This window comes from Octodon degus, unplaced genomic scaffold (assembly GCF_000260255.1).
Source record: "Octodon degus isolate 3935 unplaced genomic scaffold, OctDeg1.0 scaffold00297, whole genome shotgun sequence".
In the NCBI taxonomy this organism is placed as follows: domain Eukaryota; kingdom Metazoa; phylum Chordata; class Mammalia; order Rodentia; family Octodontidae; genus Octodon; species Octodon degus.
In genome coordinates, this window is record NW_004524873.1 from 287,829 (window position 1) to 312,266 (window position 24,438).

General features: G+C 39.2%; 1 protein-coding gene across 3 annotated transcripts in view; it reads right to left on the minus strand.

Moving 5' to 3' along the window:
* The window catches only part of Kiaa1958 (KIAA1958 ortholog), a 185,453-nt gene that overhangs the window by 2,082 nt on the left and 158,933 nt on the right, over positions 1 to 24,438 (minus strand). For 2 of the 3 annotated variants that reach the window (XM_004647257.2, XM_023707546.1), the window contains 2 exons: positions 22,862 to 23,034; positions 6,672 to 8,700 (listed from right to left, as the gene is read on the minus strand). In XM_004647257.2, the coding sequence (XP_004647314.1) occupies positions 7,894 to 8,700; positions 22,862 to 23,034 (980 nt within the window). In that variant the 3' untranslated portion in view covers positions 6,672 to 7,893. Of the gene's footprint in view, positions 1 to 6,671; positions 8,701 to 22,861; positions 23,035 to 24,438 lie in introns of those variants that run through there. The other variant, XM_023707545.1, reaches the window with a different exon arrangement.

The following is a 24,438-nucleotide window of genomic DNA, read 5'->3' on the forward strand; positions in this document are numbered from 1 at the left end:
TGTGGCCAGCTCAGCCCACCAGGGGGCGGGGCTGGCTGGCATGTGGTGCTGGGGGATCGAACTGTGGTCCCTGATGCTTTGCTAAGCTTGTTCCAAGTAGGTGCTTTAGACCACTGAGCCATCTCTCCAGCCCCCAGCAACATTTTCAAGGAGTGTCCTGGAAACTTTTTTTTTTCCTTGGTTACACTTCTGTCTGTGGTACTCTTTGTTTTCCTTGGTTACACTTCTGTCTGTCTGTGTGGTACTGGAGATCAAACTTGGGACCTTGTGCATGCCAGGCAGGCACTTTAGCCACTGAGCTCTATCCTTGGCCCCATATTTAGGCCTCACTTTGCTTTTCTGTTTTTCTTCTTGTACTCATCCTTAAATGTGGTTCTTTCTTTTCAGACCCTGTTCTCTTGTCAGATCTTCAATTTGATGGTAAGGTGATGTACATCTTTGTTTCTTTTTGCGATCCTGGGGATTGGACTCAGGACCCTGCACTTGTCAGGCAAGCGCTTATTCTACTGAGCCATCTCCCTGGCCCAATTTCTAAGTGCAATTTCTGGTTAACTGCTTTTCTACTTAAGTGGCGTCTTTTTCTTCCTATGGCCCAGTTTTCTGAACGGCTGAACCAACCTTGTATGTGCATCATGACGTCTGCATCTGCTCTGCCCAGTCATTTGCTATTTCTGCTTTGATTCTCAGAAAGCTTTGTTCTCAGAAGACCCCAGGGTCGACTGGTCCCTCTCTGCTGTCTGTTCATGTTTCAGCCTTAGGGTGTATAGGCCTGACCTGAAGGAGTAAGAGCAATGTTGGGGAAAAGGAAGAGATGGAGAGCCTTCTCTTCAGGCTGAAGTATCTGCTTAAGAGGACCAGTCAGTTATCTGCTCAAGAACTCTGACCATGGATAAGACAAATGTGCCTGGAAGACATATACTAAATCACTTTCAAATTTTTAATTTCACAGTGTTTCTGTTTCATTGATGGAAGACAAAGATCGAACTGACAGTTTTGCTTAATCCACCTCTCCGTGCTTCAGTAATTGTGTCAATCCATTCTAGAGTTGAGATTTGGTCTTCTGGGTCTTTATGCATCTTTTTCTGAGAAGGTAAGAGAAACTCACTGGGGACTTCTTCAGGCCCAGTGTCTTCTTTTTTTGAGATAAGTCTCACTATGTAGCTCAGGCAGGCATCGAACTCACTAATGTAGCCCAGGGTGGCCTCAGTCTCGTGGCAATCCTCCTGCCTCAGACATTTGAGTGCTGGGATTACAGGTAAGTGCCACCATGCCCAGCTAGATCCAGTGTCTTTATTTTATTTTTTTTTAGGCACACACAAGGGGCAATGAGGGACACCCCACTTGAGAGCCAAAGCAACCCTGGTGGTCAATGAGTGACAAATGTCGCAGTCAGATCGCTTTCACATTCACCAGCTATTATGTGAAAGGATGAATTCTGGACTGATTTTCTAGTTCTGAATCTATTACTGCCTGGCTGACCTTAGCTAGGCCCTTTAATATCTCTTTGCTTTTAAAATAAGGGGATGTGGCTTGATGACTTGAGAGTTGCCTATAATTTATTGTCCTTTACATTTCAAAAGAAAATATAAATATAGCCTGAGGAAGAACAGAAAACAAATGACCAAGTATATTCTGCTACACAGGGGAGCTTGGATAATTGTACTGCTAGTTTATTGAAAGAAGTAGTTAATGCTTAAATTTTTTTTCTCTTTTTTAATATTTTGTAACTTTTTTGGCCAATTTTGTATCCTTATATCTAGTAATCTGAACATTTATTTATTTATTTATTTATTTAGCGGAACTGGGGATTGAACTTGGGCCCTTGCACTTGCCAGGCAAGTGGTTATTCTACTGAGCCGTCTCCCCGGCCCCTTGAACAATTAATTTGAAGACAATATGCAATATAACAACCATTGCTGAATTCCTATTATTTTGTTTAGGGAAATTCTGTATCATTTCTACTTTTTTTTACCAATTTTTTCTCTTTAAAAAATTAAAAATTAAAAAGTTAAGACAAAAAGTTAAAAAACCTGATCACATAATAGATTAAAAATTCTTTTTCATTTTAAGCCCTAGTTCCTATGTCCAACTGATGTTAACATGCCAGTTAAAATAAACTGGCATGACCATCTGCCCTTTAAGGTAGACAATATATAATATAAATTAATGAATGAATAAAGACACTAGGTTCTTTATGGGAAGAAAATGTTATATTCATTCACAAAATACGATCAGGGTTTCCAAGAACTATTAAATGGCACCAAGTAACCACAATTATCGAGAGTACATATAAGGTGTAATATAGTATGGCTTGAGAAATGGGAGACCTACAAAGGAAGTAGAAACTTTAATTTTTTAGAAGTTAAATGACCCTTTGTCGTACTGAAGAAGGCAGTTTTTTTCTAATGGACTGAGCACTGGATTTGGTGTCAGAAGATCTACGTTCAAATTGAAATCTCCAACTTACTAGCTCTGCAAGAACTGAGAAGCTTATTCACATTATCTGAGTCTTGTTTCTCAGTAAGTAAAATTAGGAACAATTAGGGAACAATTAGGTGCACTTTGCAGAAGTGCAGTGAACACTAAGTGAGACTACAAGGCCACTCTGAGAAAGCCCACTGAGGTCTGACTACAGCAATCAGCAGACAGTAACTAGAGCTAAATACAGCTGACCATAAAGTATTTGAGAGACCATTTTCCTCTCAAGGGTGTGGGGTGGAGAATTTATCTATAAACTATTAATGTTAGTGAAACTAGGGTGCATCTACATGTTATCCAATCTTTTGGCCTTAAATATTTCCTGAAATGGTTAATTTACAGATAAGCTACATTAAACAGATACTGAAACACTGTAATTGAATAAAAAGCTAATTAATCAACAAATGAACATGGGGAATGTCTCTGGGTATCTTGGACTGTAAAGAAGTAGAATTTATTGCCAGGCATGGTGGTTCAAACTTATAATCGCAGCACCTTGGGAGGCTGAGGCAGGAGGACACAAATTCAAACCCAGTCTGGACAACTAAGCAAGATCCTCACTCAAAAAATAAGCTTAGAAGAAGCAGGACACACAGTACAACCCCCAGCACTGGACAAAGATTAAAAAATAAAAATAAAACAGAACTAGAATTTCTCAAAATCATCACGATTATCATAAACAAACTTGGCTTTAAGGATGGGCAACTTCCCTCAAAGGAATTTTGGGAAACCCCATCCTGTGAGAACACATGCACGCCAGATATAGGGATTTCTAGAGACATGAGTCTCATCATCACCCTCGGGGCTGCCTCCTCTCGCAGGAAGGAGAGCCCTACCACCCACCCACCTCATGCTTTTGTTGAGTTGATTCATCTGCGTGGGAAAATACAAAGACCCTCACCCAGGAGCGTGGCCTTAACAACTGCATATTTTTCTTGTAATACACAGATTTAAAATTCAATCCCTAAGCCAAGCCATTTGTATACAAATTTGAAACTGTCAGTGTATTCTGTTTAGAGCTTTCTCTTAACAGCTTCTAGATATGTATAGGCGTTAACCTGGACTAAATTGAAGCTTATCGAGGGAAAATGAGGTACTTTTTTATTGAGGTCTTTGTCGTGTGTATTCATTGATGCCTAAAGATAACTGATCAGGAGTTCAACATTTGTTAGCAATCCATAGTTCACAAAACTAACAAAGCAGTGCCTGTTTGATAGGAATAGTATCTGTACACTCTATCCAAGTGGTAACAATGTAGCAGTGTTAGCTCAATCAGTGATGGGGAGCCTTTTAGAGCTTTCAATGATGGCACCCAGGCCACAGGTTCCCCACCACTGATCTAAAATGAGAAAACTGATCAACTTTGGCTGTTTAGAGAAGGGAAAATAATTTTACAAGTTTTAGAACTGGAAAAATCAAGAGACATCTTAAAATTTTTTTTATTATTTTTTTTATTTTAACATTTATTGAGTGTGTGTGTGTGTGTGTGTGTGTGTGTGTGTGTGGCCAGCTCAGCCCACCAGGGGGCGCAGCTGGCTGGCATGTGGTGCTGGGGGATCGAACCGCGGTCCCTGTGCTTTAGCCAAGCTTGTTCCAAGTAGGTGCTTTAGACCACTGAGCCATCTCTCCAGCCCCTCAAGAGACATCTTATTCCTAAAGAAGACCTCCCAGTATAGTGCAAGGTGCCAAGTTAGGCATTAAGTGAGGACTTAGCAGTTGCATCCTGGAGGCGCCACCTCCCCACCTTCACGGTGGAGATGACCCCATTGTAGAGGAGAGGGGCGAAGTAGCTCCCAGGAATCTCTGAATACAGAGAGGTTTTCATTTCTACATCAATATTACTTTGTCCAGACTTTCCTAATGACTGTCTGTATGAATATACTGAAAGTGCTCGATGCTTTTAAGAAGACTGAGTTAAGGTAAAAATCAAGGTAACACAACTTCACATTTTTTCCAGTCCCATTTATTAGTCAGGGCAGACTAATGCAGAATAAAATCAGGGAAGGCTGGACCACACTGCACAACCAAAGAGGCCATTTCTTTCCCAGTTTTGGTAGGTGTTTCCACACTATTTTATTTTATTTTTGCAAAAGCACAAAACAGTGGATAAATTTTTTGTAAAGCCTCTTAAACTTTTTCTTTTCTTCATTTGCTTTTGCTTCTATGTGAGGTATCAGGGCTTGGATATGTTGGAGGTAGAAATCATGGGCATAAACTTGTTGACTTGATCAGATTATAGGTTTGATTTCCTCTTCAAGTTTAAGGGACACAGAATGTCCACAATGGAAGTGATATAATGCAGATTAAGTTAAAAGCCAGCATTTACTGCACATTTATGATGTGCCTAATACTGTGTCAAACTCTCTATATTTAATTAGACCTAACTGATCAAGTTGATGCCCTATTATCTCTGCCAAACTCAACTCCCAGCAGGGAAGGAGGCCTTCTGGAGTCTGAGGTGGGACCCAAGCTCTTTCTAGCGCAGACAAGGAGGCACGGTGGTGTGAGCTCCCCAGGCCTTCTCACGCCTGCAGCACCTCCATTCCTCATGCAGGGCTCAGAAGCTGCCTGTACCTTAGGTGAACTCAGGAATTCTTGGTATTCATTCCCAACACCTGGGAGTACCAAACTCAAAGGTGAGTGGAGGAAATGCTCTTAACCTCCTCTCTTCCTTCTCTTGGGATTCTCCTTTCTCAGCTAAGAGCAGAAACTCATGGTCCCCAGGGGGTGGCACCCATAGGGCTGACTGGAAAGACACAGCCACTACCTCGGCTGAAGGCCAGCTACAGAGAGCTTTTGCCCTCCCCAAGGTCCTCTGGGGACAAGCATGGCCACACACATGAGGAACAGGGCTGTGGCTCGCAGGCAGGTCTTCACGGTCTTACCACATGGAAAGTTAAAGTATGTGTGTATCTACACACATATGCACATACACACAACACACAACAGTACCTAGGACAATGGGAGGCACGAGGCAGCACTTGATAGATGTTTTCTTCCCCTCCCTTTTTCCAAGTAAGCCTGTGATAAATGGCATTTTGGATGCCAAGAATCAGTTCTTTCATTACAACTGGTGTCACTGACCTCTAGGGATTTATAATACATCAAGTAGGTGATGGGAGACAAACCTGAGGAGGGATGGTTACTCAGCTGCTGAAAAGCCAGAATCAACAGGAAGGTTACCACCTCTGGACCAACTATTGCTACTTCTGGAAATGTTAAAATCTGAAAAGATCCCAGTGATTCCTAATAACAATTTCTTCTTGAATCTATTTAGAATGAAAATGGAGGTTTTATTACATTAGGCTATAGGGTATGGTGACAGTTCACATAGGCTACATTTCAGTTTAAGTGAAGAACTGAGAAGAAAATGACCATTTGCTTTCCACAAACACAATTCCTTTGGGTATTTAGCAAACTTAAGGAAACTGTACCTAATGTTTTGTGTCTACTTCTTAATCAAAACCCTAAATTCACTACAAGAAATCACGACAGAATAGGCAATATCAAGTCATAGCACTGTTAACTATTACTTGTTACTTATATACACATGGAAATATACCAAAATTAATCTCTACTCTGGAAACTAGTAAACAGAACTGTAAATGTGCAGTAACTAGAAATGGTACACCAATAGACCATAAGGCAGCCATGGCTGAGTCTTCTCTGGTAGAGTATCATGTGGTTCAAAGACCAGTGTATGATTTTAAACAATTATTAAGACAAATACTTTGAGGAAGTATTTTGAGGAAGAAACAGGGCTGATTTTAAGACTCCTACAAAATGAATTTGTATTGGGATTTATTTGGGATTAGAAAATGTACACAGGAACATAATGACATAAAGAGATAGCAGTCTTTCCTCAAATATAAAGACACCTAGAAATGACTATTATTTTTAGTATTCTTTGGGCTCTTTTGTCAGTTATTGTTGCATTCAGAGTAGTTATCAGAAAATTCTGCTGTTTAATTTTTTTTTATTTTTAATTTTTTTTAATAAAATAGGGAAACAAGCCTCTTTTTTCCTTCCTTTTATTTATTTATATTTTATTTTATTTTTGCAGAACCGGGGATTGAACTCAGGCCCTTGCACTTGCCAGGGAAGTGTTTATTCTACTGAGCCATCTGCCTGGCCCTTTGTTTTATTTTGAGACAGAGTCTTGCTACGTAGTTCAAGCTGGCCTTGAACTTTCAGTGATCCTTCTGCCTCAGCTTCCCCAATGCTGGGATTATAGGCATATGTCACCACACCTGGCTCTGCTGATGTTTAAACAAGTGGTCAGGTTGAGTTTTACCTGAGTGAAATGGTTTCAAACTGCATTTTGTCATTTATCATTATGCTCTTGTTACCACTACTCCCTTAATGCTGGGTTTGCTTACTTGCTAGACTGCCCAAATCATAGTGCTAACCTTGAAAGGATGACATCTATTGTGGCTCAAAAAGTCATACTTTGATTAAAAATATTTCAAAGCTTTTAATAAACACATTTGGGGCTTTTTTTTTTTTACCCCCTGTAGCTCGTTTTGTTGGACTTTCCAGGGTAAGCCTGAACAGTACTGTTAGTTGTTTTACACATCCAGGGCTATATACTGACAGGAAAACTATGACATGAAGAACAGACTCTAAACAACAGCAACAGCCTCTACAAAATGTTCAAATGAAAAGCGCTCTCACATGGTGCTGAGAACTAAGACGTAGGCACTTCTGCTTCAGAGGTTTTCACATTTGGATCACACGTAGCTTTCCCAAGCCTTTTTCTTTCACTACTAGAACTCTTTTGTTGTACACACAGTCTAGCTCACTGGAAACCTTGTTCTCACAAACATCCTTTTGGTGTATTAATCTTTTCATAAAATCCTCTCCCTCAGCAGATGCTGTGGGACAGTCTCACGCAAGGCTGCTGCTCTGTAGGATCAGGTCATCCACCAGCAGAACAAAGGCGTGTCACATGCGATTCTTCTCTAACATGTCTGCCTCCCTCTTTCTGGTTCTTCATTGAGAATGTAATTCAACGAAGTGTACAGCCTTCGTGACATTCTAAAGCTACTGGGCTACTGGGATTTTTAAACATGATATTTAAACAGTTTTGATTTTTTTTTTTTTCTTCCAGAAAACCTGTGCGAAAAAGGCACTAGATAAAATGAATTTCCTCACTCTTGTGGCTAGCAATTATATATTGTGTTTGCTTCTGTGACTGAGTGAAGGTGACACATATTTGGATAAAAGAGCCAAATTATATAGATTCACCTACTTTGATTTAAAAACAAACTCCAAGTCAGAGGGACAGCAGGCCACGCTGCTGAAGACCAGCAGGTCCCTGGTGTCACATGCGGCCAGCCTCCACCATCCCAGAGCTTTGGGCTGCTGCTGACTCTGGCCTCTGGGTGGCCAGGCAGAAGCCTGGACCCAGGGGGCTCACTGGCAGCAGCTGTGGGAGCCAAGCCTCCTGGAGACCTGAGTAAAAGAGACAAAAGTGAAGTTCTCACAGTTTTCCAGCTTGACCTTCTTGGCTAAGTTTGGGACAATTCCCCGGAGAGACCGCAGTCCCATCCTCTGCTCCTCATACCATACACTGCCCATGTCTGTGGCCTCCTTCCTGGCAGTCAGGTAGAAGGGGGACTTGGCCTCCATCTGGGTGGGTGGCCGGTGGATATACATGTACTTGTAAAGGAGGCAGTATGGGCACTGTTTGTGTCCCCTGGAATGCTCATGGTAGATTTTCCCATGACACACTCTGGTGGAACCGCTCCGACTCTCCCGCTTGACGCTGTCTGTCCGGGCAAAGTAGGGCTGGTTCTGTGGGTCCTTGAGCAGTTCGATGTCCCCATACATCAAATCTGCGTGCTCCTGCAGTGTCCGCATGTTCAGGTATTGGCTGTTGTACTTGACCACAGTGGACAGGAGAGTGATAGGGCTGTCGTCCCCTAGACACCCTGCCTGCCACATCTCCTCCTCGTCAGAAAGAGAGAAGTAGACGATATTTCGAGAACGGGCGCCCGACATCCCCGCCTTGCTCAGCACCCACAGCTTCTCCTTGAGTTTCTTGGTGGAAGAGCTGAAGGTGCTGCTGGTGATAGAGAAGCCCACGCCTGCGTTCTTCAGGATGCGGTCCAAGCCTCGGCGGATGGCATGGAGCGAGGTGGCCAGGAAGTCGGAGCCGTCACTCTTCTTAACGGTGACGTAAAAATTTTCAAGCAGTTCATTCAACTTCACTGCAGGGATCTCAAATGAGACAAACACTGAAGTTATACATCTGAGGACACCTACAAAGCCAGACCCCTCCTCCCTTCTAACCTTTACTGGGCATTCTACGCAGCCAGGACATGGTGTGGCCTGCAGAGGCCTGAGCCCAAAGGGTAACGGTAGAAAGAACAGCAAATGTCAAGCTGGAAAATCTACATTCTCTGTTTGGCTCCTGCTAATCTTTTTAAATCTTTTTTTTTTTTTTTTTAATTTATGTGTATGTGTGGCCAGCTCAGCCCACCGGGGGCGGGGCTGGCTGACATGTGGTGCTGGGGGATTGAACCACAGTCCCTGTGCATTGCTAAGCTTGTTCTAAGTAGGTGCTTTAGACCACTGAGCCATCTCACCAGCCCAAAGAATTTTGTGCAGCATGATTTTTTTTTTTTCCAGAACTGGGGATTGAACTCAGGCCATTGAGCTTGCCAGGAAGCACTTATTCTATTGAGCCATCTCCCCGGCCCCAATCTTTTTAAATCTTAACATTTCAATCTACAAAGTAGGGAATAATACTTGACACCTCAAAGGATTGTAGTAATACTGGAAGCAGTGGACTGTGAAAGGAATTGTAAATGGGAATGACCATACACTCCTGACGACACATGCACAGATGTGTCTACAAATACATTATTATTAGTAGTAGTATTATTCTTTTATTAGGTTTTTGTAACTTCATTATTCTTCTCTCTTCACTTGCAAACCATTTGCCTCCTTCTCCTTTAATAAAATTCAGTAATCCCGTCTGAAAGATTCCTAAACTAAATTTAAGTCTCGGTAGCTCCCGCGCTGATTTCCCGACTCTGCGCTCCCTGGTCCTATGGTCCCTGGGCAAGTACTGTGCAGCACACCACACATACATTTGTGCTGCGAGTAATGCTTCTTGATTTTCCACTTGAATTTATCTGAATAGGCCCTAAAATATCGGTGGCTTAATAAACTATGCGGTATCAATATCATTACTTGTTTAAAAGATCCGAAAAAAATGACTATTATTTGATTTTTTTCTAATCCCATCTGATCTGTATCACACCAAAAAAGTATATGAATATAAATATAAATTTTGCTAAGCAAAATACAGACATCTTTCATTTTGTATATTATCATTTTACATGAAATGTGTGCACATTATTATCATGCAAAGTGGGAACAGCTCTGGTATGCACAAGCTCCCGGTGACGTAGTCTTTCATAAAGAAACACTGCCTGTGTTCCTAGGTTATAGTCAGGGCTATAGCACACTAATCAAATCAAGCGGGGATACTGCAGTGGGAGGGTCATTTAGTCTCACATATTGTAGTGTAACTGACACTGAAGAAAGGTAATATGAACTTAAGTAATACTGAAGAATTGTTTGAAAATATAATTTTAAATTTTTAAAAATTTAAATTAAATTGAGATTGGAAGAAAAAAATCCTCTTACTATAATTAAAACTATTTTAAAGACAAAAATTATAAAAATTATACCTAAATGAAAACATTAAAATCCTTTTGTGAAGTCAGGGACCAAATGCATGCTGAATATCATTGTTCTTACATAGTACTGTTCTGGAGGCACCAGGTAGGACAAGAAAAATAATTTTTATACTCATGCCCTCTCACACACGTGTACACACACAAGCATATACACGAAAGGAAAAAGGCAAACGTTTTCGGATAATCTGATTGTTAGTCTAGGATACTCCAAGGGATTCAGCTGAAAAGCAGCAGTGGACAGCGGTATACAATATAAATGAGCTTTCTTATGTAGCCAACAGTAACCAGTTAAAATAACTTCCCAACAATTACACTCAAATTCAGCAAGATTTGGAGGTTTCTAATTGTCACTCAAAGCTCCCTCCTGGCAGGCGATGACTTCGCTTCACACTGGCTGTGACTCCTCTGGCTTCAAGAGAGACTCCGCCTGGACAAGAGGCGTATCCGGCCGAGTAGCCTCCATGGCCGTGAGGACACCCATGTCTCCTCTCTGCTTCTCTGTGAAGACGGGGCTACTTCATACAGCTGAAGTCATGGCCAACTACTTCTCTTCAATGTTTGCATCTTCAAGTTTCATGTATTAGTAAGAGATCAACTCTCATTTCCAGTAAGAAAAAAAATCAGGAGAGGTCTGATTAGCCCATTGCTACCTCACCTGAAAGTGGCCCATCATACTTAAATGTGATGGCTTTGGAAACAAGCATGGGGACTGCAGGACAGAAAGAGTTCCTAAATAACTGGTTCTAAGAAAACTTTTATTTTTTACTTTACTGCTTCAAACAAAAATCATGAAACAGGGTTGGCAAGACAGCTCAGCAGTTTAAAGTGCCTGCTTAGGCAAGCTTAGGCAGGACTGCAGTTTGGCCCCTGGCACCACATGCTGTGCCAGCCCTGACCCCAAGGTGGGCTAGCTGGCCACAAAAAAAAAAGAAAAAAATTAAAATAAAAAATCATGAAACAAAGGTGAGCTGTGTTGAAGAATTGAAAAACTTAGTATTTTAAAAATGACAATAAATCCTAAACTACCTATAGATTTACACTTATCCCTATAAAAATCCCAGTTGCATGGAAGCTAATCCTAAAACTTTATATGGCAATGTTGAAGTGACTAAACATAGCTAGAACATCTTTAAAAAGAACAAAGTTGGAAAACTCACCCTTCTTATTTTGAAAACTTACTACAAAACTATAGATATCAAGACTGTATTTCCTGGCACCATACATATAGGTAAGAATCCAGAAACCCTCAGGTAAAAAGATAACTGATTTCAGTAAGGGGGCAAAATAACTTCAGAGGGAAATAATCTTTTTTGGGGAGGGAAATAATCTTTTCAACAAATGGTGCTAGTAGGAGAATTCAGGATTCTATACCAATGGCTGAAGTTGGACTTTTACCTCACACACAAATTAACTAAAAAGGATCCAAGATCTAATGTGAGAGTTAAAGCTCTAAATTTTTAGAGGAAGAAAAAGGGTAGTTGGGCATGGTGGCACATGCCTGCAATCCCAGCACACAGGAGGCTGAGTCAGGGGGAATCTCTGTGAATTCAAGGTCAGCCTGGGCTACATAAGCAAGTTCAAGGCAACCTGCACTACACAGTGAGACCCTGTCTCAAAATAAAATAAAATAAAATAAAATAAAATAAAATAAAATAAAAAAATAAAATAAAATAAAATAAAATAAATAAAATAAAAAAATAAAAAAATAAAATAAAATAAAATAAAATAAAATAGAACAGAATAGTAAATCTTCATGACCTTAGATTAGAAAATGATTTCTTAGACTATTGCTTAGGTACAAGTAATGCGAGAACAAAAATACACTGAAATTCTTTAAAATTAAAAACTTTTCTTCAGAAAGCAGCACCGAGAAAGTAAAAAGACAATACAGAATGGGAGGAAATATTTACAAATCGCATAGCTCATATGGGACTTGTATTTAAGATATATAAAGAACTATGACAACAGCAAGAAGATCATGCATTTTAAATAACCTGAGTAGACCCTTCTCCAAAGAAGATACATGAATAGCCAATAAGCACATGAAAAGATGCTCAGCCTCATTAGGTATCAAGGAATGCAAAGCAGAGTCATAAGGGATTCTTGCTCACTTCCAAGACGATGGCTAGAATTAAAACAACAACAATGATAATAACCAGTATTAGTGAGGGTGTAAGGAAACTAGAACTCTCATGTATTTCTGATACAAATAGAAAATGATGCAGATGCTTAGGAAATAGATGGGCAGCTCCCCAAAAGTTAAACATGAAAGTACCACATGGCCAACCATTCCTAGTTACATGCCCAAGAAGATGGACAACATGTCCTTACAAAGATCTGAACACACATATTCACTGCAGCTTTAGTTTTAATAAATAGCTCAAATATAAAAACAACAATCAACAGATAAATGGATAAACAAAATGTGGCACATCCATAGAATGGAATAGCCTTCAGTCAGCAATAAAAAGAACAGGTTACTAATCCATGCTGAATCATGGATGAACTTTGAAAATGTTATGGTAAGTAAAATAAGTCAGATACAAAAGGACAAGTCATAGAGAGAGGACACAATTGATGATTCCACTGTGAGAATAGGTATGTTCATAGCAGCAGAATGTGGAATAGATTGCAAGGGCCTGAGGTGAGGCCGAAATGGAAAGCTATTGTTTAATGGGAACAGTTTCTACCTGGAATGATGAAAGAATTCTGGGAATGAATAGTAGTGATTTTTTTTTATTCATTAGCAATTTTATTTGTTTTCTCTGACCAAGAATCTTTTTTTTTTTTTTTTCTAGTAGTGATTGTTTTGCAGCACTGAAAGCAATGAATGCCACCAAACTGTACACTTAAAATGGTAAATGTTAGGTATATTTTACCATAACCATAAAAAACTCAAATAAATCAATAAAAAGTAACTTTCATTCTAACAATTAAAATAATTATTATATCCATTAATAATTCTAAAATCTAACTTTCACATTGATTCCCAATACCAAGTTTCCGTTACCACCACGTTAACCTTCTTTAGGTCAAAGGGTTCTGTCTTCTGGACTCTGAAATTGTTAGGAAGACAGGTACCTACTACCAAAAACCTGTATTTTTCTTTGCAGGAATTTATGAAAAGAGCCTCAGTTCTCCACACCTCCATAATTTGGGTAATTTCTACATTTCCTTTCCTTTTCTTTTCTTTTTTTTTCTTTTTTTTTTTTTTTGTATTTTATGGAAGGGTTTGCAGGATGTTCAGGGTCTCACTACTAGATCGGACTTGTATTGGTCCACCTATTTACAGCCTACCAAGAGCTGGGATCATGGGTGTACCTTGCCCAGTCTCAATTGCCGTCTCAATGCGCCCCAGGGGCAGGGCCAGCACAGCAAGCCCGGGGATAGAACTGCCGGCCCTTATGCCTGGGTAACTTCTACATTTCAGAAGATAAAACTGTCCTGGGCCAGGAAGATGGCTCAGTAGAATAAGCGCTTCCCTGGCAAGAACAGGGTCTGAGTTCAATCCCCAGTGCCGCAAACAAAACAAAACAAAACAAAAAAGTCTCAACTTGCCCATAGATTCTGACTTATCCTTAATCCTAATACTTCTTAGTTGACTTCTGTGTTATCTAGAGAAATGAGTGAAGAAAAAAGCCCAATCTGCCGTAATTCACTCCTACGGGTCACTCCGATTACATATTTCTTAAGAAAGAAGCCAATGTCATAGAAAATTAGCCAATATTTAGTGGACTGTGGCATCAGGTGGCCATGACCATGATTTGGCACCTGGTAACTTTCAAATTTACTTGTCTCTTTAAACTTTTTTTTTGGTCATTGTTATATACAAAGAAGCAGAGTTTATAATTCATGGTGAATCCTGACATAGCAAATCAATTTAAGAGTGGTTAAAGAAGTGAAATAGTTGTCTGAAAACTTTTTATAACAGACTGAAGTCCTTAGAAACCTAGAGAAACAATCAACTAAAAGTAATTCCGAGAAAACTAAAAAGGCAGCCAACAGGGACTAGAGAACTGTTTCTTGTGTATGAACAATAAAAAGTTTGTGGCTGACATTTGTCCTGGAATTGCTTTTGCTGTGATTTTACTTTGAAACTTGTGGTAGTCTGCGGCAGTTAAGAAAAATGTTCCATCCTAAGTCAGTTTGGTGTTCCAAACCTAAAGTTAACTCATTGATTTAGTCCACATTTATTAACTGAGAAGGTGCCAATTCAGGTCTATTTCAGGTCTTCTGATTTGGGTTGAAGATGTAGCCATACATGAGATGTTTTCAGTATGTTCTAGAGGCAGATATGTAAACAGGAACATTTCAACATGGAAAGCACTTTGGCATGGCAAACACCAGGACAAAAGTTTAAATTAAGCACCATGGGATCCCTCAGGTGTAATTTTGTTTGAGGGAGCCAAATGTGAGCTTATTCTGGAAGTATTATTATTATTATTCTTGTGTGTGGTGTAGGGTATTGAACCCAGGGCCTTGTGCATGCAGGGCAAGAGCTCTCCCACTGAGGTACATCTCCAGTCCCTGTATAAAAATTTTTTAAGAGAGGATAAAGCATTCTCAGGGCCAGTGCGATAGCTCAGCAGTCTAAAGCACCCACTTAGGCAAGCTTAAGCAAGCACACAGGGGCTGCAATTTGATCCCTGCGGTGCTGCATCAGCCCACGGCCACCAAAAAAAAAAAAAAAAAAAGAAAGAAAGAAAAGAAAAGATAGCTGGGCACAGGGGCCAGGGTTAGAGCCCCGGTTTGCTGTGCGGCCCCATCATCAGAGCATGCTGAGGCAGCGATTGAGACTGGGCATAGTGGTGTGCGCCTGTAATCCCAGAGCTTTGGAGGCTGAAAACAGGAGGACCACTACAAGTCCAATCTGTGTAGTGAGCCCTTGTAGACCCTGTACTAAATACATTAAAAAAAGATTAAAAGAAGCATTCTTGGAAGAGAAAGTAGTATGTAGCAAAGACTCAGAATCAAGGTTATGGTGGCTTCTAGGAATGGTAAGAAGTTTAATAAGGCTGGTGAAATAGTCGAAAGAGTACAAAGCGAACACATGATCAGCCTAGAGAAAAAGGGTGTGTTCCAGTAACTATGGGTGCATTATACACCATCCCGTTTAGTGGCTTAAAGGTAAGCCACTGGAGACTGAACCCAGGACCTTCACAGTGAGCAACAATACCTGTAACCCTTTTAGCATTTTCTGTTTTTCATTTTAAGAGACAGTCTCGTTAAGTTGTTAAACTGCATAGCCTGAGTTTTAATTTTCCAATCCAATCCTGTTTCAGCATCCTAGAGTGCTGGGATTATAGTTGTGTGCTATCTTGCCTGGCAAGCCAAGACATATAATTTTGCTCATGATGGGATGAATTAATATTCTGGGCCCAGCTCAGCTGAGTACTTCCTGAGCTAGGCCCAATTTCCCAGTTGGGGTATGCATGGTACAGTCATTTGGGTTTTCTGCGGGAGTCAGCTTGTCCACATATTCCTCAGGTTTAACTGGGTTTTCTTATATGGTAACACCATGTATGAAGACCAGTAAGAACCTAAAGATCAAAGCAGAATCCTTCAAGGCTTGGCTTTAGAATCCAGGCTTGTCACTTCTGTTGTATCCCATTGACTAAAATAAGTCACACGGGCAGCTCAGATTTTAGGAGAAAACTGATTCCACTCTTGGTGGGAAAAGTGGCAAAGTCACACATATGTGTAGGGGGAGGGGAATTATAGGTATCTTTGCAAACACCATAAGGTAAAAATGGGTTCTGAGGACTGGGATACACAGTCATTAATTTGGGTTTTATCCTAAGGGCAACAGGAAGCTATCAGAGGTTTGTTTTTTATATCTTTCTAGGAACTTGTCCATTTAATTTATATTACATAAATTATTGGGATACAGTTTTTTACAGTATTCCATAAGAATTCTTTTTAAGGGCTGGGGAGATGGCTCAGCAGAATAAGTGCTTCCCTGGCAAACTCAAGGGTCTGAGTTCAATCCCCAGTTTCACATAACACACACACACACACACACACACACACAAAGAAAAAAAAAAAAAAGAAAATCCTTTTTAAAAAATTTACCTGTCTGTGTCTATAAGGTTATTAGGAATATTCCCAATTTATTTCTGGTTTTCATATTTTAGATTCTTCTCCATTCTGTAAATTTTAACTCCTCCCTGTCATACTCTTTTTTTAGTACCAGGGATCAAACTCAGGACCTTGCACTTGCCAGTCAAGCACTTATTCTACTGAGCTGTCTCCCCAGACCCCATAATCTTGCTATATATCTGTGGTACAATCTACGTACTTTTTTCAGAACTTTTTTATAACTTACTAGTTTTATTTTCATCTAAATCTAAACTTGTTTTTTAACTCAAAACACTTTTTTATTTCAATAGTTTATTTTAAAAAAAAATTTATTTATTTGTGTGTGTGTGTGTGTGTGTGTGTGGCCAGCTCAGCCCACCGGGGGCGGGGCTGGCTGGCATGTGGTGCTGGGGGATTGAACCACAGTCCCTGTGCTTTGCTAAGCTTGTTCTAAGTAGGTGCTTTAGACCACTGAGCCATCTCATCAGCCCTCAATAGTTTATTTTTAATTTCTTGATTCATATTGGTTTTATAGTTCTATCCTTGTTTCATAGACACTGATTTTAGACTTTTATCCAATTTCTGCCTCCCACAAAATCTGTCAAATTATGATTTAATTTTCATTTATTTCAAGTTCAAGAATTTTTAACATTTCTTCTTGATCTGTGGCTTATTTGCTAATGTAATGACTTCCAAGTATTGCAAACTTTCTAGTTAGCTATCTGTAATTAATGTATATATATGATTGAAATCATCTTAAATGGAGACTTCTATCATTATTACACTTCCCTCTTTATTCTTGTTACGATTTCTCCTTAACAAGAGTATCTACTTTGATATTAACAGACACTCCATGTTTCTTGTGACTAACACTTTTGGACCATATCTTTTCCCCATCCATTTACTTTTAATTTTTCTCAGTCTTTCAAGTCGGACATGGATGGCAAAGTTGACTCTTGCTTTCTTTTGGTGGGGGGAAGATAATCTCTTTCTTTGAATTATAACATTTAGAACATTTCTATGTAATATAATTATCAAGATGGCAGAGTTTAAATCTATCATGTTGCTATGTGTTTTCTATTTGTTCTATCAATTCTTTGTTCTTTTTTTCCCTTTTCCTTTACCCCAAATATGTTTTAAAATTTCATTTACTTTCATATTAGTATTGTCAGCTCTGTCTTATATTTTTAGTGTTGTTCTAAGATTTGCAATATATGTCTATATATCATATGTACCACTAAATAATATACTACCTCACATGTATTTCTTATTTTATTTATTTTTGGCAGAATCAGGGATTGAACTCAGGCCCGTGCGCTTGCCAGGGAAACACTTACTTCACTGAGCCATCTCCCTGGCCTACCTCACATGTATTGTTGGAACTACACCACCACATTTTCATCTTTCCACCTATCCTCTAACTGTATTTTTCTCCATATATTACATAAAAGCCTTGTAATACATGGTTATTATATTTGTTTTCAACAGTCAATTATATTTTTGGAAATTAAAAATTCAATTTCAAGACTTTTTTTTTTTTTTTTTAAAAATCCAAGTTTTCATCTGACATAATTTTGCTTCTGCCTAAAGAGCTTCCTTTAACATTTAGTGTTATATAGGTTTTTGGGTGAAAGATTCACTCAGGCTTGTTATTTTCAGAACAAGTCTTCATTTCACTTTCGTTTTTATTTACTCTTGAGTATAAAATTTTAGGTTGAAGTTTTCTCTTTCACCTCTTTAAAGATGTTGCCCCACTGTCTTACATAGTTTCTAGTGGAAAAGTTTGTTTTCTATTCCTGCATCAATTTAATATTTTTATTATTCCATTTTATCTTTGTTGTTTTTGTCAATGATCTTAAAAGAAAATTAAGTTTAAAAAACTTACATATACTTAATTGTGTAGCTGTATTTCTTTCTTTCTTTTTCTTTTCTTTTTTTTTTTTTTTGTGGAACCGGGGATTGAACTCAGATCCTGCGTTTGCCAGTCAAGCGCTTATCCTACTAAGCCATCTCCCTGGCCCCTGTGTAGCTGTATTTCCAAGGGTCTTTCCTTTGTTATCCACATAATACCACACAGTACTGTTTTCCTTCTGGCTAGAGAACATCATTTAACAAATCTCAGAGTGTGGATCCCCTGATGATGAATTCTTTCATTTTTGAATATTGAAAAGTCTTTTATTATTTCATATTCGCTTTTGAAAGACATTTTCATTGGGGATAGTGAAAGTGGTTTTCTTTCATAATTAAAAGGAGTTGCTCAATTATCTTTGCATCTGCTTTGTTCCTAATGAGAAATCTGTTTTTGGCTTTTCAGTTTTTCTTTTAAGTTTACCTGCTTTTAAGCTTTCTATTTGCAACTGGTTCAGTGATTTGGTTATAGTACACTCATTTATAGTATTCTTCTTGTGTGGGTTTCAGTGAACTTCTAGAATCTATGGGTATTTCAGTTTTTATTAAATTTGGTGGAATTAGGGCTATTATCCTTCAAATATCTCTTCTTGCTCCTCTTTCTCCTTTGCTTCAAGGATTCTAACTACTACCTATTAGTCCACTGGAAACATCACAGTCCCTATTAATGGTTGGATCACTTTTAAACAATTTTCTTTTTGTATTCTATTCTGCAGTGTATATCCAAGTTCACAATCTTCTCTAATACATAATATACCTAAGTTGTTATTTGTTTTTTGCAGCACCAGGGATTGAACTCAGGACCCTGTGCTTGTCAGGCAAGTGCTTGGGGGCACGCCTATAATCGCAATGCTGGGGAGTTTGAAAATAGGAGGATTACTATGAGTCCGAGCTATGTATTGAGACTCCATACCAAATATGTTAAAAAAAAAAAGGAGTAAAGATATATGTTCTTGTTCATTGAATGTCTGATAAATTTTGTTTATAGATGACATATATTATGAATTTTATTTTGTGTTTTAATATTTCTGTATTCCTAAGCTTTGTTCTGGAATACAGTTAATTATTAAAATTAATTATTAAAAACCATTTAACTCTTTGGGTCTTGCTTTTAGGATCTGTTGGGGGGCAATTGAGCTGTGCTCATCTACAGCTAAGTATTTCCCACACCTCTATGGCATAAAACCCAGGAGTCCAGCCCATGAATTTTTGGTTTAGTTTGGTGGTAGTAATACTGGTAGCAGACCCAGGGTCTCTGAACTGAGCTGTATCCCCTTCTCTTCATTAAATTTTTGAGTATAGACTCACTAAGTCACTAAGTTGCCTGGGCTTGCTTGAATTTGTGATTGTCCTGCATTACTCAGCCAAAGTACCTGGTAGGCTAATCCCTGGAAACTTGAGGGTTCTTCTCAGTCTGGTTGGTGGGCCATATGGTCTCCAATTCTGTGTCAGTGCCACCTATTATTAACTCTAATCCTTTCAAGCTTTTTTTTTTTCCCCCTTTCTTTTTTTCTTTTGCCAGCCCCCAATGACTTCTTCACAAGCAGATACAGACAGTACTTGGCCAAACATTGAAGGAGCCCACCTTTAGGTCCCATAGGCTCTCTCTTGGCACTCCGCCTTTGGACACTGTGTCAAGACAACTCTAGCCACCTCTCTGGCTCTCTGGACTCATCTTTGTTTGCTCAGTTAAGCAAGTCTGCAGGGCATTGTCTGAATTCTTCCTCCATGCCCCACAGACCTGTTAACTCTTTGAAGTCCGCAAACTGAATACTCTGAGGTATTACCCTGCTTTTTACTGTCCCGCATGGATCACTGTCCTTGGCCTTCTATCTATGCATGAAGGCAATTTTGACCCTCCCAACTGGCTGGAAGTGTCTCAATTGATATTTCTCCCAGATCAGGGTTACGTCTATCCATGTCCAGTAACATATAATTGGGTGCTAGAAATTAGGGAGTTTACATTGCTGAATTCTGGATTTTGTTATAGTTTTCTTTCAGTGAACTGAAATCTAGAATGTATTAATAGTCTCAGTTTCCCAAGCTCTGATTTAGGTTTCCTTTCAACTCATAAAGATCACTCAGTCAACCTCTCCCTCTCCACTGCAGCTCAGAAATTACCTCAGGGCACACCCTCAGAGATGACCCTTTTCTCATTTGTTTCCTCTGTTTTAGGGATCACATTTTGTGTTCCATTTGCAGTGAGTTGTTTCATATATTGTGTTGTGTTTTCTGGTTGTCAAAGGAGGCTACTTTTGAATGCTTTTCTCTCATGGCCAAAAACAGAAATTTCAATTTATTTTTAAATCTGCTGGATTATGTTGCTGGATATGTTGTTTTTATGGTTTTTATTTTTATTTTATTTTTTTTGCGGAACCGGGGATTGAACTCAGATCCTTGCGTTTGCCAGTCAAGTGCTTATCCTACTGAGCCATCTCCCTGGCCCCTATGGCTTTTATTTTTTATAAAATTTCACATATAAATTTCATAATGCTTCATACAAGTTTAGTCTATAACTCTCTTTAAGTTCTTGGTGTATAAATCTGTTGTTTCTTGTTTTTATACATCATCATTTAGATTGATTTATTTCCTGAATGACTACTGATGTTTAAAAGCATGTACTTTTATCTGTGAGGGATCGGAGTTCCTACATTTTGGATGTCTTCTCTGCGTGGTTAGCATAGGACTGTGTTAGAAGCTAGGGGAAGCTCATGAATAGTCACAGCAACTGACCTGGAACTCTGGGAGCCTTTCACATCCTCTGTTCATCCTCCTGTCCTACCTCTACTTAACACTGTCATCCACATGCAACTTCAGAAGAGCCCTCGCTTCTGTGTTCACCGCTCCAGCTCCGTTCTCTCGTCCTTCCTTCCCTCTCCCTCTCCTGTCCCCATGACTCCTCCTGAGGATGTTGCCCTTTTGCAGATCAAACAGAAAGGCCCCACATTATCTAGTGAACTATGATTTCAGTAGAAACTGGGCTTTTCTATTTCAATGTGTTCATTTCCAACCTTTCCTTGGGCTTCAGCTATCATCTCTATTGGGAAGAGCTTGAAATCTACACTTCTATATTTCTGTTTTTCATCCTGCTTTTAATCTCACAATTGCAACCTGTCCCTCTGGTCATCTGACTTACGACTCAATACAGCCAAGTCAAAATACAGTTAGTTCTATTCTTTCTCCACATCTGTAAGATTCTTTTCTTATCATTCACAAAACTCAAAATACTTTGAAATGGAAGAGATCTTAAAGGTTCTGTTTTTTTTATTTTTAGGGAAGGGTTTACAGGGTGTTCAGGGTCTCACTACTAGATCAGACTTGTAGTGATTCTCCTGTTTACAGCCTCCCAAGTGCTGGGATCAATCACAGGTGCATGCCACCACACTCAGTCTCAACTGCTGTCTCAGTGTGTCCTGGTGGTGGGGCTGGCACGGCAGGCCGGGGGATAGAACCCCCAGCCCTTGCACCTGCTTGCAGGCACTTTAATCCCCTAAGCTATTTGGCCGGCCCAAGGTTCATCTTAAAAAAGAAGAAACAGTGGACCAAGGACACTAAGTTGCTCATTACTTACAATTAATTTTTCTGAAAATATTACTGCCAATATGTTCTTTCCTTCTCAAAAGACTTTAATGGTTTCTTCTTTGCCTAACCCTAAGATACTTGCAGCTTTTACGATCAGATCTTACAATTCTTTAAAATAAAGTCTCTCCTTACCCAGAAGAGTAACTTCAGTAATTGTCAATGTATACAGGAATTCTAGTTTGGTAATTAAGGGTTTTCAAAATCTGGTTTATACTCTACCACATGCATATATGAAACCTATTTTATAAAAAAAAATTATTTTATTTTATTTCATTTATTTTATTATTATTTTTTAAAAATGTATTTAGTACTGGGTCTACAGGGTCTCACTATACAGATCAGACTCATAGTGATTCTCCTGTTTTCAGCCTCCCAAGTGCTGGGATAACAAGCATGTGTCACCATGCTCAATCTCAATCAAATCTCAGTGTGCTCTGGGGGTAGGTCCTGCATGGCATGCCAGGGATCAAACCCCGGTCACTGCTCCTGCCTGAGCAGGCACTTTAGTCCACTGAGCTATCTGGCCAGCCCTTGCAACCTGCTTTAATAAGCATTTCTGTCATCCCAAAATTTACTCTTCATCTCATCATTCAATCTTTTTTTTTAAATTTTATTTATTTGTGTGTGTGTGTGTGTGTGTGTCCAGCTCAGCCCACCAGGGGGTGGCCCTGACTGGCATGTGGTGCTGGGGGATTGAGCGGTGGTCCCTTTGCTTTGCTAAGCTTGTTCTAAGTAGGTGCTTTAGACCACTGAGCCATCTCACCAGCCCTCATCATTCAATCTTGAAAACGTCTGTCCTCCAATTCTATTGAACAGCTCTCAAAACACAGTTTAAATGTCAATTCCCTCTCCAGTTTCATCAAACTGAAATTAATTTATTCATCTGGATTTTACAGCAATTTCTGATTTATAAAATCATAAAATACTTACTAAATTCTGCTTTGGACAATGTGGGTGTTTTTCTTTCTATTTTATATCCTTTCCAAGTTTCCCCAGGCAGAGAGCAACTGTTCTGTTCCCTGCAATATCTATAGCACAGCGCCTGGCACTTGGAAGCTCAGTGAAGTTGGCCAAAAGAAGTAGTAAACTGGAGAGTCCCTTACCTTGGTGATGTCCGTGTGATCCTTGAGCCCGTTGGTCATGCACCAGTAGCGCCACACGTTCAGTGCATACCGCGTGGCTTTAGTGGTATTTGGGCTTACTGCACTGGTGCACAGATCACTCAAGTCATCATTAATATTAAACACAGGAAATTTGTTCAGCTTAGTAGAGTAAGCTAGAAACAAAAACAATAGAAGCATTAAAATAATTTGCCATTCCCTTCTTTAGAGAATTACATCTTGGGATAAAACAATGGAAAACTAAAATATAACACTTTACAAAGTGCAATGTCTAGCAAGTAAACATATTTTAGGATAAATAAAGGTGACAATGGAATCAATATAGTAAGCATGCTTAAATTGTGGATTTGTGTGCTAATGCAAGCATTTCAATAGTAGGAAAATGGTGAAAAACTTGCTTGCTAGTAATGAAAGGATTCTGTATTAAATTTGCTATTATCATACCTAGTTCTAATGCTTACTATATTTCATGAGGTTTCACATAATTTGACTAATATGCAGGCATGCAATTTTTATACCTGTTTACAGGTAAGGAAACAGCCTCATACATTTAAGAAACTTCATACATTCATTCATCGATAAACACCAAGATATCCTCATTGTGACAGGCACTTGCCTGGGTCATGGACCCAGGATTTGGACCTAGGTCTGTCTCCATGCTCTGGCCACTCTAACTAAAGAATCAGATACTAGGGATAAAATTCTCACAGAAGAATATAATTCACTACTAGACAAATTGCACTTATGAAAAATATCCTGGTCTCCCAAGTATACTTGGATTAACCTTTAGTAAAGATAACTAAGTGATCTGATGACCATGATAGTTTCAAACAGGTTGAGTAAGTTTAATCATAATATTAAATATTAAATAATCTTAGGGGACCTGCTGGTTAGCTCAGTTGTTTAAGCGCCTGCTCATGCAAACACAGTCAGGTGCAGGATACCATGGTTCGATCCCCACCTCCAACTGCCTTAGCAGACTCGCCCTTAAGGCAGCTTGAGCCAGAAAAAAAAAAAAAAAAAAAAAAATCCTTCTAAAAATTAAATAATCTTAAATAATTTCATTTTCTTTCATTTTTATCATAAGACAGTACATTGAAAATTAAACCAAAATTCTAATCCACAGTGAAATACAAAGAATGGTTATATGCTTCAATAATGGGAAAGAAACTGTGATAATGACTGAATACGGTTCCTTCATGACTATTTTTTAAAATTAAATTATATTTGCTTAACTACTTTGAAGGATTCTTTTTTCTAGTGATGCTGGGGATCAAACCTCATGCATACTAGGCAAGCATAAGCAAGCACCCTACCTCTCTACCCTACCCAATAAACTAATATATCTTCGTGCTGTGCTATTGGGGAAATTTTTGATACTTAATGGACGGAGAAGCAGAAGAACGTATACATGAACATAGGAAACAGGAAGGATTACAAAAGTGTTTGAGATTTGTTTTTTCCTACTACAGGACAGAGACCAATCTCAAAGTCCACATCACGAAGAGCAGGTGTGGACACAGGAATGGACTCTGAGACATGGTAGTGTAGGCTAAGGA